Source organism: Sodiomyces alkalinus (genome assembly GCF_003711515.1).
Source record: "Sodiomyces alkalinus F11 unplaced genomic scaffold SODALscaffold_2, whole genome shotgun sequence".
NCBI lineage: Eukaryota > Fungi > Ascomycota > Sordariomycetes > Glomerellales > Plectosphaerellaceae > Sodiomyces > Sodiomyces alkalinus.
The window spans coordinates 4,070,152-4,087,730 of record NW_021167080.1 but is presented as its reverse complement, the minus strand read 5'-3'; the positions used below and the strand labels follow the sequence as shown (position 1 = coordinate 4,087,730).

General features: G+C 54.5%; 8 protein-coding genes across 8 annotated transcripts; 3 read left to right on the top strand and 5 right to left on the bottom strand.

Moving 5' to 3' along the window:
- Positions 1-1,185: 1,185 nt before the first annotated feature.
- On the top strand, positions 1,186-2,157 carry SODALDRAFT_322278 (hypothetical protein; the record flags this gene model as incomplete). The annotated part of the gene is made up of 1 exon (XM_028609704.1): positions 1,186-2,157. The coding sequence occupies one exon, from the start codon at positions 1,186-1,188 to the stop codon at positions 2,155-2,157; it is 972 nt and encodes a 323-aa protein (XP_028468875.1).
- An 804-nt stretch (positions 2,158-2,961) lies between these two features.
- Positions 2,962-4,096, top strand: SODALDRAFT_111443 (hypothetical protein). Its single transcript, XM_028606549.1, has 2 exons — positions 2,962-3,841; positions 3,951-4,096. The coding sequence occupies exons 1-2, from the start codon at positions 3,151-3,153 to the stop codon at positions 3,959-3,961; spliced, it is 702 nt and encodes a 233-aa protein (XP_028468874.1). The 5' UTR covers positions 2,962-3,150; the 3' UTR covers positions 3,962-4,096.
- A 935-nt stretch (positions 4,097-5,031) lies between these two features.
- SODALDRAFT_338567 (protein RHO3) lies at positions 5,032-6,008 on the bottom strand (the record flags this gene model as incomplete). Its single annotated transcript, XM_028612787.1, has 5 exons — positions 5,032-5,429; positions 5,519-5,608; positions 5,699-5,748; positions 5,810-5,860; positions 5,962-6,008. 5 exons carry the CDS (start codon positions 6,006-6,008, stop codon positions 5,032-5,034), a joined length of 636 nt encoding a protein of 211 aa, XP_028468873.1.
- Positions 6,009-7,197: 1,189 nt separating this feature from the next.
- SODALDRAFT_330786 (hypothetical protein) lies at positions 7,198-8,966 on the bottom strand. Its single transcript, XM_028611291.1, has one exon. It carries the CDS (start codon positions 8,882-8,884, stop codon positions 7,481-7,483), a length of 1,404 nt encoding a protein of 467 aa, XP_028468872.1. The 5' UTR covers positions 8,885-8,966; the 3' UTR covers positions 7,198-7,480.
- Positions 8,967-9,340: 374 nt separating this feature from the next.
- SODALDRAFT_291570 (COP9 signalosome complex subunit 2) lies at positions 9,341-11,494 on the top strand. Its single transcript, XM_028608668.1, has 3 exons — positions 9,341-9,449; positions 9,511-9,730; positions 9,827-11,494. The coding sequence occupies exons 1-3, from the start codon at positions 9,409-9,411 to the stop codon at positions 11,033-11,035; spliced, it is 1,470 nt and encodes a 489-aa protein (XP_028468871.1). The 5' UTR covers positions 9,341-9,408; the 3' UTR covers positions 11,036-11,494.
- A 248-nt stretch (positions 11,495-11,742) lies between these two features.
- On the bottom strand, positions 11,743-12,505 carry SODALDRAFT_330785 (hypothetical protein). The gene has a single exon (XM_028611290.1). It carries the CDS (start codon positions 12,221-12,223, stop codon positions 11,972-11,974), a length of 252 nt encoding a protein of 83 aa, XP_028468870.1. The 5' UTR covers positions 12,224-12,505; the 3' UTR covers positions 11,743-11,971.
- A 1,505-nt stretch (positions 12,506-14,010) lies between these two features.
- On the bottom strand, positions 14,011-14,940 carry SODALDRAFT_330783 (hypothetical protein). The gene has a single exon (XM_028611289.1). It carries the CDS (start codon positions 14,576-14,578, stop codon positions 14,093-14,095), a length of 486 nt encoding a protein of 161 aa, XP_028468869.1. The 5' UTR covers positions 14,579-14,940; the 3' UTR covers positions 14,011-14,092.
- A 1,535-nt stretch (positions 14,941-16,475) lies between these two features.
- Positions 16,476-17,352, bottom strand: SODALDRAFT_330780 (hypothetical protein). The gene is made up of 2 exons (XM_028611288.1): positions 17,281-17,352; positions 16,476-17,094 (listed from the first exon to the last, which is right to left on the bottom strand). Exon 2 carries the CDS (start codon positions 17,056-17,058, stop codon positions 16,585-16,587), a length of 474 nt encoding a protein of 157 aa, XP_028468868.1. The 5' UTR covers positions 17,059-17,094; positions 17,281-17,352; the 3' UTR covers positions 16,476-16,584.
- Positions 17,353-17,579: the final 227 nt, after the last annotated feature.

Sequence of the window (17,579 nt, the reverse complement as noted above, 5' to 3'; positions counted from 1 at the left end):
TGCCAAGCTTGATCGGGCTCCAATGGAGCAACGCGACGGCGGCAGCTTGGCAAACTGCAGTGCTCGTATTGATTCATGGTCTCGGTACAAGCCCGTTGATAGCCTGGCTGTGTGGTTGGTGCAGGACGAGAGGAGTCGTCGAGTGTCTCTGAATATGGATTAAGATTGAGTCGACAGGGACAGGGGAAAAGCAATCAAGAGGGACGAGTGAAGAAGTAAGGTATAAGAAAGACCTTGAGGACAAAAAGAGAAGGTGGAGGGGAAAGGTACGTACCGTTTGAATTTCGAACCTACCAAATCTGGCAACGGCGTCAGCTCCGGGCGGTTCGTTCATTCCCTCGATCAATCCTTCCCATTTAGTACAGTGTTGTAATATACATAAACTGGGTTATTACTGCAGCGCCTCCGCTATATGTACAGTACTAGGTACAGTGCTGACTCGGAAGAGCCGTTTGTGGCTTGAATCTTTTACTTAATATCTGACGCCCTGAAATAATTGCTTTTCCAATGGAATTTCCCTTTTTAATTTGAGTTGGTTTTAAAAAGAAAGAAGAAGAAGAAAAATTGGCGTTCTACGAGTCTCGGAATGTATAGATATCCGCTTAGGTATGTCCTGCCCACATTGAGGTGCCCTGTAATTATTTTGTACCAAGTTTCTTCTTATTCTCACCCAGCATGAGGTACCTTCAGGATGAAGCCGTCATGAGATCAACATGATGCCGACATCGGCCCTGTCAACTTTGACGACACACCGAAAAGCACCTACGATAAGACTACGGTGTACTTCGTATTTTGTATGCGCTTGCTTACCTATGCCAGGGCAGATACCATGCAAGTGGAGACGGGACTTGAAATTGCGTAATAATCGGCCAGTGCTGTCCTCGTCTCTGTATGATTGCCCGTTCTTGCCCATGACTGGAGAAAGGGGTAAGAAAAGAAAAGGGAAACAAGGGAGAGAAGAGAGGAAAGGAGAACAGAGATTATAAGAAGAAAAAAAGAAGAAAAAGAGGGGGGAAAGGAAAAGAAGGAAAAGAAGGAAGAGAAGGAAGAGAAGGAAGAAAAAAGAAGAAAAAAGAAGCCTTTCCGTCTTCTCCCTTCTCCCTCTTGTCCGTTCTCGAATGAACCGACCTTGCATCACACCCGTCCTCCCTCATCTTCCCTCAAGATTCCCTCTTTTGCACAGTCATGGCCGGTGACGATCTGGAAAGGGGACGGGCCCCGGAGGCTATAGCTATAGCTTCAGCTTCAAGCACCCCGGCCGGGACCTCCGACTCAGATCGCCGCCCCACCAACAAGCCCGGCGCGACCACCGAACCTAGTGCAGCCACCGGTGCGAAGGATGACAAGCCCATGCGGCGGCCCTGGCTCTCCCGGCTCTCCCGGCTCCAGGACGACGTCCACCCCCGCCACACCGACCTCCCCCTCTTCGCCTGCAGCTTCACCTCAGGCCTCTGCGACAGCATGACCGTCAACGCGGCCGGCACCTTCGTGAGCATGCAGACGGGCAACACCATCTTCCTGGCCCTTGGCAGCGCGGGGCTCCCCGACGACGACGACGACGACGCCTTCCTCTGGCTCCGCTCCCTCACCTCCATCGCCTCCTTCGCCCTCGGCTGCTTCGTCTTCGGCCAGGCCCGCCGCCTCCGCGCCCGCCGCAAAGCCACCCTCGCCCTGTCCTTCCTCGTCCAGGCCGCCGCCATTTTCCTCGCCGCCGCCCTCGCCCACGCCGGCGTCGTCGCCGACCTGGCCCGCACCTCCGTCCCCGGCTTCGGCGCCCCGGACGACTTCCGTCCCAGGGGGGGCCAGATCGTCCTGCTCCCCGTCGCTATCCTCGCGTGGCAGTTCGGCGGCCAGATCGTCACCAGCCGTGTTCTCGGGTACGGGGAGGTCCCCACCTGCGTCCTCACCAGTGTGTACTGTGATCTCTTCTCGGATCCGAACATCGTGGCCCCCGTCTCGAGGAATGTCAAGCGGAACCGCCGCGTCGGCGCTATTTGCACCCTGCTGGTGGGTGGTATCGCCGGGGGCTGGCTGCAGCGGAGCCCGGCCGGCATGACTGGTGTTCTCTGGATCGCTGGCTCCATCAAGGTCGCTATCGCCTGTGCGTGGGCTCTGTGGCCTAGCGAGAAGGCGGCGCAGGAGAAGGGCCACGTATGACTGTGCTCATTCACGAGCACAACTACAGCAACTTTCATGTTACCTCTACTGAATGGGAGCTGACGTGACGTTCCATCTCGTTCCATCTTCCTACATTTCCATTTCCAGTCGTCAGTGTTAAAATCGCCAAAATCGCATTGGTCGCCATGTTGAATTCACATCCGTCCATAATACCTTTCCCTTTCGTCGCAGGTTATGTCACAACCCCATGTCCAGGACCCCCTCAACGTCATGATCGTCACCGTCCACCAACCTCCTCCTGGCACGCGACTATAAACTGCCTAGACGAGGAACAACTCGACATTTACGTCCTACGTCAACAACGCCATTTCCTAAACGCCCATTCAGTCATATCTTCACAACCCGGTCATTAGCATACGTTATCAATCCGTCGGTTGTCCAACTTTGCTCGACAACCAGAGGACTGAGACGAGGATGCTCTGAATCCCTCCCCGCCAGAACAAGCCGGATGGCATCGATTGGCCCTTTCCCTTCCTGGAGGAGAAAGAGAAAGAGAAAAAGAAAAAGAAGAAAAGAATCCAGGGTCCAATATGTATGCTCTCGCTTCCACAGTTCTATTGGACCGGCCCGCGCCGTAATCACTTCGTTCTCCATGTTCTTAGCCTACTCCCACTTTTGACGTCACATCCCTTGAACAACGAGCCACGATGATCACCCCCCAAAAACCTGCTTGGCCCTTCACTATGACGGTGGCACATCCCATTCATTCTGATCGCATTTGGCAAGAGGTATGCTCTGTAACCCCCAGGGCTTTAGGGATAGAGAAGAGTAAACCAGCGAGCCAAGAAATGTAGAAATACTGTCGCTACGCCGCTCCGTTCCCCAAGATGTTTTTTCTTGTTCACTTCCTGTTACCTTGGATTTCTTAGAGCGCCTCTCACGACATACAGCAGAGAGCTAGGTATTTCGTATCCCGAATCCTTTTTTTGACACCGCATCCCATCACCAGCATCGGCAAAACACAACACAACCATGCCCTTCTTCTCCGGTCGACCCCGCGAGCCCTCCCCGGCCCGCAACCCAGCCCCACAACAAGTCCCGGCCGAAGACCCTCCCGCCCAGAACCGAAAAAACAACGGCGGCGGCGGCGGCGGCATCTTCCACCGACGCCGCTCCCCAACCCCAACCAACAACTACGGTGCCGTCCAAGCACCACCACCACCACCAGCCCCAGCCCCAGCATCCCGCAACGAGCGGAGGAACGGATCAGGAGGAGGCGGCCTCTTCCACCGCCACCGCCACCGCCACCGCTCCCCATCCCCATCCCCCGCCTCCGCCTCCGCCTCCGCGACACGCGTCACCACCGCAACCCAGTCCGTGTCCTCCCTCTCCTCGTCGTCGTCGAGCGCCTCCGACCGCCGCCCCCGCCGCCGGGGCACTCTCCTCTCCAAGTTCGGCGGCCGCGGCCACGGCCACCGCGATGGCGATGGCGATGGCGACGGCGACCTGGACCCTTCCATCGTCGGGGCCCGCGAGCGCGTCATGAGCGCCGAGGCCGCCGAGCAGGATGCCGACCGCGCGCTGGCCGCCGCGAGGCAGAGCGTCGCTGCGGCGCGGGAGGAGATGAGGCGGCTGGAGGCCGAGGCCAAGGAGGATGCGCGCCGGGCCAAGATCAAGTCGTTCCATGCCAAGGAGGTTTCCAAGAGGGGGAAGGCTCTTGGGCGTGAGTTTTGCCCTTTTGTCTCTTTGCTCCCCATCTCTCTTCCCTTTCTTCCTTCTTTTCACCCTTTGTCTTATGGAGTCATTGGCTGACGAAACAACCCATGCGCTAGGCTTTGGATGAGCTGTGCGAGCTTGATTTGCTCTTTTGCTTTCTGTCTGATACCCGCCCCCCCCCTCTTGCGATTTTCGAGATGTACTCAAGCGAATTTTCTGTTGATGTTGCCTCATCCCCCTGTCCTTACTGTACAAACGACAGCAATACAAAAGCGGCCACGTCCTTTCATCTTCTTACCTACCCGGGGAAAGGGGGGAAACATGTACACGATATGAGTATGTTTAGGATGACGCAGCTATCCACATGCCAGTTCGTCCAGAGATATGACTCCTAGTACTATTCATCCTCATCTGTATACATACTACAGCTAGACGACAGGTTAGAAGAATGTGCGGAAGTTGAATACCATACCAACGAGGCGTTCAACTCACAAATGAAATGTATTGGGAATCTTGATACCAAACCAGCCGCCCGGCACCACCAAGCACTGATCTGACAGGGGTAGTTAGTTACTGCCTGGAATATATCTCGGGTAAGGATATTCCAAGTCTGGTCCAGGTAGGCAGCTGCCATACCTGACTGTCATTGTCATACCTGACTGCCACTACGACGCCCAATCAAGGCCTTTCCCCCTTAATAATAAGAATAACAACCAGGACAACGACAACGACAAGGATAGCAGCAAAAACAACGACAACAGCGTCTCGAGCAGAGGCATGGGCGACCTACGTATAGGGCCTTAAGGAGATCACGGGCAGGACCAAGGTAAGGAAACGTGGAAAAAGCAGAATCGCTTGTATTGAAGATAATCGCTCTTGGCGGGACTCGTCTTCCTCCCCTTCCCTATCCCCCTCTAAAAAAATTAAAAAAAGGAAAGAAAATAAAGTAAAGTAAAACAACGCTGTTTCTAATAATATACAATTATTGATACAGAAAATTTATTTTCTGCATCGTCGGTTCCGCCAAGGCGGGATTCGCCTTAAAAATCGGCGTATTAGGCCTGGAGATAACACAGGTTAGGCCACGGTTTCGTTAAGAGGGACGTTTTTAGAGGGAGGCAGGGAAACCCGAAAAAGCAAGACACGGAAGAACAAACCTCACACTTGGCCTCGTGCCTTTGCTCGCGTTACAACTCCCTACATGGCAACGCATTTCAGGCCCTCGTCTTCCTTCTTGATGCTGAGGGCGACACGGGCAGCCTCGGTAAAGGCCTCGTTGACTCCGCGGTTCCTCATCGCAGAGCATTCGAGGTAGCGAGACGCGTGGATGCGGTGGGCGACCGCAATGCCCTCTTCGTAGTTGACGAGGTTTTGATTTTGTTTTTCTGCCCTTTGTTCCTGCTGACCTTCTTCGGCTCCGACAACATTATTATCGTCGTCGTTGGACGATTCGCGCAAGTCGCATTTCAGGGCGACCAAAACCACGTTGACGCCGGGGCAGTTTTCGGAGATCTCCCCTAGCCATTTGCTTTCGACGTTCTCGAGCGATTCTCGGCTGTCGACGCTGTAGCAGAGCATGACCACGTCGGTGTCGTCTATTATGAGATGTTTATGTCAGTGGTGCCCCGAGAAGGGGGAGGACGACGCCTGGAAAAGCGGAAAGAAAGAGAGAGAGAGAGCGCACCATAAGATAAGCTGCGCAGGCGATCGAATTCTTGTTGGCCAGCGGTATCCCATAGGGAGAGTTCGAGATGTACGTTGTCGACGAAGACATCTACAGACAAAACAAAGCGAGGCAAGGGTCAGCGTTCATGCGTTTCTTTCTCAGTGGGGTGTCGGGGGTTTTCTTGTGGCAAGGACATACCATGGATATAATTCTCGAAGATGGTGGGTTCGTACACAGTCGGAAAATATCTGGATTCGTCGTGTTAACAATGTGATTGGTATTGGTATAGCGGCGTGTCGCAAACCGTACCCTCTGGTGAACACGTTAAGTAGTGAGGTCTTTCCCGCAGCGCCGTCTCCCCTACGCCAAAAGATGAATTGATTTAGCGAAAGTGGAATACCGGAGGGATCATTGGAGGGAGATGCCGTTAGGGTAAGAAGTGAACAAGGTGTTTCACTTACAGCAGCACTAGCTTGCGCTGGACAGATTTCGAGCCTCCGCAAAACATGGTGGATTGATGATGCACAATTGCGTCGCGAAGAGGAAGAAAGCGGAGAGCGTTGTTCCTGGACACTGGAGACTTTGTTGAACGAGAAGGTTGGACGAAACGGGGGTGGCAGAGAGAGACCACAGTCGTTTATATGGACGAAGGTGGCGTCGAGTGATTTGGATGGACAGAGATATATATCGCAATCGGTTATATCGAAGACGAAGATGGCGTGGAGTGATCTGGTCGTACCGACGGGGCGTCGAGTGAGTTGGTCCTACGGAGTGAAGGTTTGGTTTGGTAGTGGGCGTGGAGAGAGAGGTAGATGGAGCGTCCTTCTCCTTCTCCTTGACGGACGGGAGAGCAGCGAGATATGGTGGGTGGATTGTTCGGGAGTCGAAGCAGGGGGGGAGAGAAGCAATGAGTGGCTGCAAAAGGGAGGGGGGCCTGGCTCGGCAAATGGCAATATAGCTCCAGATAAAAGAAACGAGTATGACGACCTTGCGCTGCGTTGCGTACTCCGAACGGGGAATTGATTTCGAAATGAGGAATGTATTCGTAGTAGTAATGCACGGAGAAAGTGTAGTAAGTGTAGGTGGCTTGTAGGAGTCACCTATCCGTCAGCGCGAATGGCTATGAACGAGAGGGGAAGAAAAAGGCTTGGCCCATGTTACCACGGAGCAAATGAAGAGAGAGAGGTAGCACGTAATGAAGTACGAGTAATTACGGGATAACTTCGTCGAGCATCTAAGCCGCCTAAAGTAAGGTACCTAGGTACCTTAGGTAAGTACCTTACATAAGGTGCCTGATGTAGGTAGCCCACAGGCCAAGAGAGAAGCAGGGAACCTTGTGTACCTGTGTGTCCCATAGGTACTGTAGGCACAGTACTTTGTACGAAGTACGGATAGCGGATAAGTAGCTTGTGTCTGCAAAAATGGGTAATTAGGTACCTTACCTAATTACCGGAAGAACTCGACCAATTGGAATTTTAGTAAATCCCATTGTCCCCATTTTACAAACAAGGCCAGCCAATGAATGAATCAAAGACCGTTTGCACGGTATTCGAGCCTCGATATCTGGTGATCTGGTATCTCAATTATAACCCAGCTGTCCCTATTTCCAGGGCTGGAAAAGGGGATAAGAACATGTAGACGATGTCAAATGTCCAGGAACCTCGTTGGTCTTTTCTGGTATTATAATCAAACTACATGGGTATGGAAAAGGTGGTGAGCGTTAATTGGTATTAGGAATCGTAGGTCGTCCTCGAGCGCAATCCGGGGTGGACAAGTCGACCTAAAACCGTGGGACACGAGTTTCGTGGCCGAGGACGTAGCTTGCTACTAATGGCCTTCAAACCAAAAGGTGGGCAGATTCGGCAGGCAACTAACCATCGAGACCCGGGGGAAAAGTCAAATACCGTCTGGCGGTCTTCTGTTATAGTTTAATTTACGCGTTAGGTCGGGAAGCCGACATGTGCACAAAGGCCGTTCCTCCTAATCGTCGTCACGCTGATAACCCTGGCGCCCTCGTCCAATTCTCTCCGCCAAGCCCATCTCCCCGGCCTTGCGATGTAGTTTGTTGGTGAAAGCTCGGTCCCCGCCGTACTTGGCCGCGCGCTTTCTCGCCTCGTCATCCGCCTCCCGGGCGGCCCTCTCCCGCTCCGCCAGAGCCGCCAGCCTTTGCTCGCGGACGCCATCCAGCTCGTTCGCCGCCGACTGCATCGCAGCGAGCTTGCGCGCCTTTTCTTCCTCCTCGTCCGCCTTGCTCGTCGAGCTCCCGCCGTTCCTGTCGCTACCCCGGCGACCGTTCCTGTTTCCGTTCTTGTGCCCGCCATTCCACCTGTCGCCATCGGCAGGACGTGTGCCGCCGTTGTGGTTTCCACGCCCGCGGAAGGCGTCTCTGTCTCTGTCTCTGTCTCTGTCGTCTTCTCGGTCGTCTTCTCGGTCGTCTTCTCGGTCGTCGACGTGGCGAGAACGTCGTGGCTCCGGCGACCTGTCCCTCGCGCTTCGCCGACTCCGCCGGTCATCTCTGTCATCGTCGCGCCGTGACCGAGGCGACCTGGACCGCCTCTCGCGGCGCCGCTCCACCGTATCGTCTCCCTCCGAGTCATGTCGCCTGCTGCTGCGCCTAGGAGAGCTGCGCCTGGGGGACTCCCTCCGCCTCTTCCTGTCTCGATCTCTCTCCCCGTCGTGGGACCGATCTCTGCGCCGCCGAGGACTCCGCGACCTCGACTTTGACCTCGAGAGCGAGCGCCGACTCCGCCTGCGATGCCGATCCTCGTCCGAGTCGTCATCCCCATGTCGGTGCCGCCGTTTCCTCCGCTCATCGTCGCGCCGCCTGGACGATTTGCCCTTGCCCTTGTCCTTGTCCTTGTCCTTCTTATTTCCCCCCTCGATCCCCATAGAGGCGAGAAGCTGTCGTCGCTTGATGGGATCGTTCATCATGGCTTCGTAGGCGGCCTGCTCCTGCTTCTTGATGGCGAGCAACGGGTCCTCGCGGACCTTGGCGGCCGTGTCCCTGGCCGTGTTCGCCGACTGCAGCGCCATGAAGCTCTCCTGGCTGGCCTGCTTTTCGAGCTTCTTGTGGTCGTTCCCCTTGATCAGGTTGTCGATGCGCCGCTTGCCCAGGAGGTAGCCCTCCGTCTCCTCGGTGGTGCCCGTCTGCCCGTCGGTGGGGCCATTGTATAGGAAATCGACGCGGTCGACGCGCTTGCTGTGGCCGGCGGCCTCGAGTTGTCTCTGGATCTCTTCGCGCGCTCGCTCCTCTTTGAGCTCGTTGATGCGTTGTTGTGTCTTCTTGCGTTCGTCGAGCGCCTTCTTCTCTTCCTCCCAAACCTTGGCCTGGTTCTTCAACAGACCCGGGTGGAAGCTTTTCTTCAAGTTCAAGTCTCCACCCATAGTTCCGGTCGACTTTGGCGAATACGGGGAGACGACTGGAATTGACCGAGGAGTGGAATATTTGTTGAAAGTTATAGGAAGTTGTAGGATGATGAGTGGCGACTGGAGCAACCAAGCTGAACGTTGCCTGCTGACTTTGGATTGCTTACTAAGAGTATATTAATTAGTAAGACAGGCGTCGATTGCTCTTGGTACAAAAGTCCGTATGAATACAGTTTTTCCTGATATGTGCACGGAGTACGACGTACTTTCTCGTGCCCCTCGTTGGTGGACGTCCCATAGGACGTCCCATAGCTCAACTCACAGCTTCCGTCAATTATCAGCTTCGACTCTGCCGCACATACATCTCCCGTCCTAGAGCATCGCTTCACGAATTACACAGCTATCCGTACAATTTTGGACCACAGCTCCTGTAATCGCAGCGCCATCCGAAAGTCCACGATTGGCTTGAATTGTCGACATTGATACAGCATCACATCACCATACCCTCTCCTTCCCCTCACGAGCTCTCGCCAAGCGCCATCATGTCGGACGACGATTTCATGCAAGATTCGGGCGATGAGCAGTACGTCAGCTGCTTTCCTTAAGCTGGAAGCCCCTGGATAATCTGCTGACGACCGTCAAAGGTACGATTTCGAGTACGAGGATGACGACGACGATGACAGCGGCGATGTCGACGTCGAGAACAAGTATTACAACGCCAAACAGCTCAAGCTTACCGACCCGGAGGATGCCATCAACGAATTTCTCGGGGTCCCTGCTTTGGAAGAGGAGAAGGGTGAATGGGGTTTCAAGGGCTTAAAACAAGCGATCAAGCTAGAGTTCAAGCTCGGCCAGTACGACAAGGTAGTCCAGCGCCCTTTCCTTTGCCCTTTCCCTCTCCCTATCCTCCTCCGTCTCCTCTCTGGCCAAACGTTTGCCGACTGACCTCTCGGCATCCAGGCTGCAGAGCACTATGCCGAACTCCTCACATACGTCAAGTCCGCTGTGACAAGAAACTACTCCGAAAAGTCCATCAACAACCTACTCGACCACGTCGAAAAGGGCTCCGATTCGCCCGAATCGTCCAAGTGCGTCGAGAAGTTCTACTCCCTCACCCTCCAGAGCTTCCAGAGCACCAACAACGAGAGGCTCTGGCTCAAGACCAACATCAAGCTGGCCAAACTCCTCCTCGACCGCAAGGAATACCCGGCGCTGTCGAAGAAACTCCGGGAGCTCCAGCGGGCCTGCCAGCGCGAGGACGGCACCGACGACCCCAGCAAGGGCACCTACTCGCTCGAGATGTACGCGCTGGAGATCCAGATGTACGCCGAGACGAGGAAAAACAAGCAGCTCAAGCGCCTGTACCAGCGCGCCCTGCGCGTCAAGTCGGCGGTGCCGCACCCCAAGATCATGGGCATCATCCGGGAGTGCGGCGGCAAGATGCACATGAGCGAGGAGAACTGGGCCGACGCCTACCAGGACTTCTTCGAGTCCTTCCACAACTACGACGAGGCCGGCTCCCTCCAGCGCATCCAGGTGCTCAAGTACCTCCTCCTCACCGTCATGCTGATGCGCTCCGACATCAACCCCTTCGAGTCCCAGGAGACCAAGCCCTACAAGAGCGACCCCCGCATCGCCGCCATGACCGACCTCGTTGACGCCTACCAGCGCGACGACGTCCACGCCTACCAGGCCGTCCTGCAGGGCAACCAGGACATCCTCGCCGACCCCTTCATCGCCGAGAACATCGACGAGGTCACCCGCAACATGCGCACCAAGGGCATCGTCAAGCTCATCGCCCCCTACACCCGCATGCACCTCGCCTGGATCGGCCGCCAGCTCGGCATCTCCGAGCCCGAGGTCCGCGACATCCTCAGCTTCCTCATCGTCGACGGCCGCATCCGCGGCTCCATCGACGAGCAGCGCGGCACCCTCGAGATCCTCCAGGACCCGGACGCCCACCGCGTCCGCGCCATGGCCCAGCTTTCCGAGGCCGTCGCCGACATCTACCACGCCGTCTTCAAGGAGGGCGAGGGCTTCCGCGCCTCGGCCGCCTCGGACTTTACCGGCGACGAGCAGGGGATGGACCTGTACGGCGGGGGTCCCATGCCCAGGGCGCCGCGGGGGGGTTTCGGCCGGGGCGGGAGGCGCGGTCGGCCAGTACTGTAGGACTTTTGCTGGTTCTGATCAGTAGTAGCTCGCCGCAGTCCTGATTCGGGACCCATTCCGTAGCCACTGCTGGCGGGCGAACGATCGCTGGAGGAAAAGGGAGGGCAACTCAGTGTAGCGAACAACCGCCACCACAATGAATGAAGAGACGAAGACATGATTAGTCACTAGAAACAATTTTTTTTTTCTTCATCCTGTTCATCAGAATCATTGGTCCGGGGTAAGAGGCAGTCATTGTGCCGGATGCCCCCGCCCACCCCCCAAGGTGACGTCGAACTTGAAGAACGTCCGGGGACTTCCGCCGGCGCTACGGTGGCTTGCCGCTGCATACGGCTCCCCTCCTGACAACGCACCCCCCGGGTACATCCCGAGCCTGCGGGATGATGAAGGCAAAGGAAGTGCGATCGATGATGGAAGAGGAGGAGGAACGATCGCAGGGATGGACGGTCCATGTTTTTTCATGGAAGGACAGGAGATCGGGACAGCCACTCCCGTCATCCGCCCCGTCCGTCCCGGGTGAAGAAGAAAAAGAAAGAAAGAAACAAAGAAAGAAAAACAAAGAAACACATGGCAGAGGAACACGAGAAACGTCTCGGACATGCACATACTTCACCAAGGGGAGGCGCTTCATAGACCCGGACATAGAGTCAGCATTGTATCATCACTTTGTGTCGGGATATCCCATGAGACGGATGATGCCGTGTGTGTGTGTGTGTATGTGTGTCTATTTAACGCCTTGGCAACCCCTCGTAAATACTAGCGGTGGTGAGTTGAAGGATGACGGATGATGCCGTTGCCGTTCCTAGTCTAAAAATGAGATGAAGAACATGTCGCCTCTGCCATAGACGTCCCCCCCATATGCGGGCTTCCGAACGTGACATTGATATTGTCATATTAACCTTGCATGCCTGTCGCCGTCCCGCCCCCAGGCCTTACTCACTTCCCTACACACCAAGCAAAATATCCCGAAGTGCCCCTTCCGGTCCGATCTCTCATACGGCTAGTCGAAGGGTAGCTGCCTTGTCGGAATTTTCCGTCGACGTCGTACTCGGGAGTGGAGCAGAAGTAACCAGAGGATGCAGAACAACGATGGACAAGGAGAAATGCGAGATGTGTACTGGAGACTGAGAGGCTGAGAAAAGAAAAGAAGAAAAAAGTAAAGAAATGCTTCCTGAAACGACGAGTCATGTCGTACACGCCTTATTCCTCTATCCTTCTCGTGTTTATATGTCATTGTGTAGTCAGGTTAGACATGAAGATATGGGCTCGCACATCATGTTGGACTAGGATGCCGCGGAAGAGAAGGTTAGCAAGAGCATAGGGAGAGGTACTGAAAGTTCGAAATCAGTGAAGGAAATAAACTTGACCATAAGCGAAAGAAATGAAGAAACGTACAGGTCATGTGCATCGTAAGCATTGGCTCCCCCTGAAGACTTCTTCTGTCTTTTCCTTCCCTCCTTTTCTTGTTCTTCTTCCTTCTTTTTTTTGTCTTCCTCCGCTGGTCTACTGCCGTGTAACCCAGGACGATCGATGACAGCCAAGGCCGCAAGCACCAAAAGGAAACTTCCGTCGGGCCAACCCATTTTGACTTACACCCACTCCAGTGAGAAGCATTCCTTCAGTCTCATGCGGGGTGCACATCCGTAGTGAGATGCAGGCGAATGATCGGCAAGAGTTGGGAGGCCACCATCAGAGACGGGAGTACGTGTCCTGGAACTGTATATCATCTGCTCCCGCGGCTGGTTTGTCGCCGAGGGTCCCATGTGGAGTGGTATACGCAACACCATGGTAGACACCACGACATGACAAGGAGGCTTAGCAGCGGGGTTAGCAATGAGGAAAAGAAGAAAACAATCAGCAGTCTCTTCTCCGATTCAGGAGCCGCAGAGAATCATGGATCCGCATTGGAAACGGCCATGTAGGCAATGGAGGGGCCGCCGATGCAGCTACCCGCCTTGGAACACGGCCTGCCAATCAGTGAATGGAATCGCTTTAAACACAGAAGATCAAACCCACATAGGCCACATTTCATCCGGCCTGGATCCAACCTGCACACATATGATACGTGTCATGAACATGTTGCGCATCCGGGGTGGGAACGACAGAGATCGGGTCACTCTCCCTCGTCAGCTTGCAGTCTGCAAGACAACACTCTGTTGACCTCGAGGACGATCGAAGAAGGTGAAAGAAAGAAGAAGAAGAAAAGAAAAAAACGGATAGGGGGAAGGGTAGGTGGGTAGAGGGCAGCCAGGGGGATGAAGCGACCACACCACAGTGGTCGAGCCGAAGCATGCGTAATCGAATATCTTGGTAGAAAAAGACGCCACAGAGAGGATGCTGAACAGCTGCTCGTGGCTAGCTGTTACCAGAGACGGAAGCTCGATTCTATTTTGGGGGCAGGATGGATTGTAGGACGTCGAGGACAACTCGGCAATCCTTCCAGCGGCAGGGTGACTAGAGGCATATGGAGCGTCAAATCGTCTCTGAACCGTGTCGGCATGGTACCTTGACAAAAGGAACGGCGAGTGCTAGCTGATCTTGTCGGAAAGAACTCGAGATGGGTTAGCCTAGTAGCATTATCGACTTTCCCCTTTCGTCCGAGTTCGGTATCTGTTATGTACGTACTGTAATAAAAGATTTAGTCGACATTCGAATTCTGGAGCTGCCTTCTGTTCTGATGAGACAGTTTCAATGTCATTCTTTTCTCTGCAGCTTGGTTTTGCGAGCGATGAAGATTCCTGTACACGTAAAAAAAACTCGGTCATTGACTGCTTCATCGCACTCGCCAACTTGCGAAGGCATGGCCGTGTTAATGGGATCGACAGCTAGGCAACGCGGCTAAAACGTGCCGCCGGCGGGCCTATCCTGCTGCCCGGGTTCGGGGATTTGTTTGTTTGTCTGTCCGTAGTCAGACCGTCATTACGTTGCGCGCGTGGCCGCCAAGAATGCGGCCCAGACAGACTCGAACACGAAGAATACTACCGTGGCAAAAGAGGACCGTGTGAGCGTGTGAGAGGGAAACGCTGGGACTTTTGTGCTGCTTTGCCCTTATACAATTCAAAATCGTTTGCTGAAGCCGTGTCCTGGCCATCTCCTGGGAGGACGCGGGACGATATGAGGAAGCGTCGTCGGATGCATGTTCAACAGTTTCCAGGGGTTCGGCCCCCTTATCTTCCACATGCCGCTCCGGGGAGACGTTGAACCCTTTGAGCCGCCTCGCCAAATTCGGAACCACGTCCCTTGATTCCCCCTGCCAGCAGCTCCTGAGGAGACCGTGTCCTGCAATCCGTCATCTTGTGGTACGATTGAAACTTGTCCTTCGTCCAGCGCCAGGGAAAAAAAGGTTCTGTCTCCGATTTCGTTCGGCCTTCTCGAAGACCACTGTCTGTGGGGACACCGGAGTTTCCAAACATGCAATTTGTTGCCATTCACTGCAATTCTTGTCCCCTTTTTTCCCCTTCTTTTTCGCCGACAGCTTGCCGCGGGCGCCTGACCGAGGTTGCACTCCGTAGGTAGCGTTCCAGGATCTGCGGAAACACCCATGGTTCGTTCGTTTGCTTCAGGTCAATCCGGTGGATGGAACATCAACTTTACCATCGCCGCGAGGGTGTCGAGGGGTGTGGGTCGCTTGTTGGGGAAAGCTTACGATCAAATGCCATCAATGCCGTCGATCAACCAGGTAGGGCTGCGGCCGATTGTTGAAACAGGCCCGCCCCGCGGCGCGGAATGCATGGATATTGATTATCCTCCACCCCCTTCTTTTTGTTCGCAAAGGAGGCTTGTCCGAGGCCCGAAGTGTGGCCGGCAGTTCTCACTCACATACTTGTTCATAACATCGACGCCCTCATTTCTGCCCATTTATTGATTCACTGCCCTGGCCAGTTATCGACTCGGCCGGCGATTGGCGCTCGGACTGTGCCTCCGCATTTTACCATTGCAGGCGTATGACCAGCACTACGTATGGAGTATTATGGACCACAAAGCGTTTATCCATTTGAGCTGTGTTGTTGCGTTGCGCGTGGTCGTTTTGGCCGGCCCAGCTTCCTTCATTTCCAACAAAGTCATTGACCCCACAAGAAGATTGGGCTGGGAGCGAAAGGAAGAATTTGGTCTCGGGATCGTGCATGGTTTGAGCTGACCGTTTGTACTTCGTAAATGAGCTGGTAGGTTCGTCCCCTTCAAACCTTGCAGCATCGAACCAAGATCTAGGTCCCAGCCAGCTGCTTGCCGGAGGAGGCCTAGCGGGTGATTGTGATTTTTCTTGATGCAGTTCTCAAGTGCCATTACGGGATGTCCAGTCTCTGTGGCCAGGAAGTGGATATGGGGCAGGGGACCTCGTGCAAGCCTCCTCTTCATTAGCTCACAACCTCCTGCCAAATCTTAATAAGTATGCGTGTGGCTTCCGCGGGTGTCAGGGATTTGTGTTCGACGGGTGTCCGGCTTTGTGGTACTCAGTCAAAATCCTCCTCATAAGGGCGCCATCGAGGCCCGAGTAAGGGCGTCTGTGCGTGTGCAGATGTGTGAACCATGTAGGCTACTGCCGGCCCCTATGCGATGCTGGGGTTGTTTGATGGATTCTGTCTCGCAGGCTTGTCATCCTCACATTGAAAACCTCAGCAGGTACTCCGTGAGACGCGGGGTGGAGGATGAGAACAGGTGCATACCTTGTGGTCGGGGGATTTTGAAACCCCAACATCCACTCTGGCGGGCTGGGCCTTGGCAACTCGACCACCAACCAGCCAAGGGCAAGTCGTTTGAAACATGCTGCCAACGGCAAGCCGTTCGTCATGTTGCTTGCCCCCACCCAATAACCATCACACCTTCACGAGGTCTGTATGTACCAAGTATGTTAGCGGGGAATGCCAAAGAGCGATACTCTACCACGGATGGAGATGAAGCTCCTGTATGCACGCATATGTATCTCTACCATTGTGCCGAGGTGCTCTTGGATTTGTAAAAGGAAATCTCACCTGAGAGCAGAGGGTGCCAAATTAAAGGCGTTCCGTATCATCCGTCAGGGTATTTACCAGATGCCGCCACTGAGATCTTTCCTCCACCATTATCCAAAGGAAACGCGGTCCTGCTACCCTGGAGTTGGCACCGTCAGCATGAAGAGCTGATAATTTTTTGGACAATTGGACACTGATGTGTGTGTATTCCCGTCCTGTCCGTTGTGTCACCGGGAATTTCCGTTGGCAAAGGTGAACCCTATGATGCTGGTCCTGCCTCGTGCCGGTTGGGATCATCTGTTTTCGTACGGGATTATAAAGAATGATATGATAGGAAGCATCCGTACTTACCTAACTCGAAAATACAAAGTGGATCCTGATAACCAGGGAAAGAAAGGTACCTAGGCTTGCTCACTGATCAGATCTTCCTGGGCAAGGTTGGTTCCAACCTTGTCGGGCCAGGCCTTCTTGTGCCAGTGGCAGGCCCTTGTGTTGGTTGTTTGTTGGTCCGCTGGAGCAAGGGGGGATCCCAGATGGACGTCGACACGCCGAGAAGAAAAAGAAAAAGACAGGGGGTTTCCATTGTATGGGGTCTGACCTTCAAGGCCTTGACATTAATGAATCTTCGGCCGAAACACATACGGAAGAGAGGAGACCTGCGGAAGTTGTCTCCATGCGACGATAGTAGAGCATCGCCCGAGTCCCAACTTGTGATGTGCTGGACGTCTTTGGTCCTTCGTGGACGAAGATGTTGAATATGCTCCGTAGAGGCGACCAAGTTGGGATTTGTGAGGGTACCGGACGCGGTACCTCGGAACCGGGTGATGGGCTTCGGTATGCAAACTGGGTGTGCTCGGTGCAGCCACCCTTGTGCAGAAGAACTGCACGTTGTGCTTTATGCTTTGTGCTGTGCGATGGGTCGCGGCGTCGAGCTGTCCGACTCTCCGGACTGTCCGTTCGAGGGAGACAGGCTAGGATTGTTGCATCTGGAGGGACGGGAGCAGCAGGAACCGCTGTCAAGACAGGAGTGCCCGTGGCCCATGGCCATAATTGGGTGGGCGTGTGGTGCCACATGTAAGTGAAGGCCTTCGTTCTCCTTTTGAGCGCATCCTACTTCGTATGTTAGCCCTCATCTCTCTTCCCTGGCTGATCCCCCGCCATCCCACCCATTTGTGGTTTTCCTCTTCCCTCCCATAATTTTTTCTTCTCTTATCTTCTATACTACACTGAAGCTGTCCCCCATCATCCGGCGCCTCCTTCACTCCATATCACTTCTTTTCTTCCTTGCTGGCTCACCTATACTCTTCCATGTTCTCGCGAGGCGACCCGACAAGGTGAAGCAGTGGAATTTCGAGGTGTTGTTGAAACATCTCCCATCCGGATCAGTCGGCCATCGGAAGATTCTCGATTCTTTCAGAAAACGCCATCGACCTCTTTATTAGTTTGACCGGACCCTGCCTGTTGAACGACGAAGCAGAGAAGAATCTGGGCCCCGTGCAGGAGACACCCGTTGACAACGAGAGCCGGTGCAGAAACGGCGAGAAACGAGGCCAAATGTGGCGTTCGTGAAGTTCCACCCCCCAAAAAAATCATTC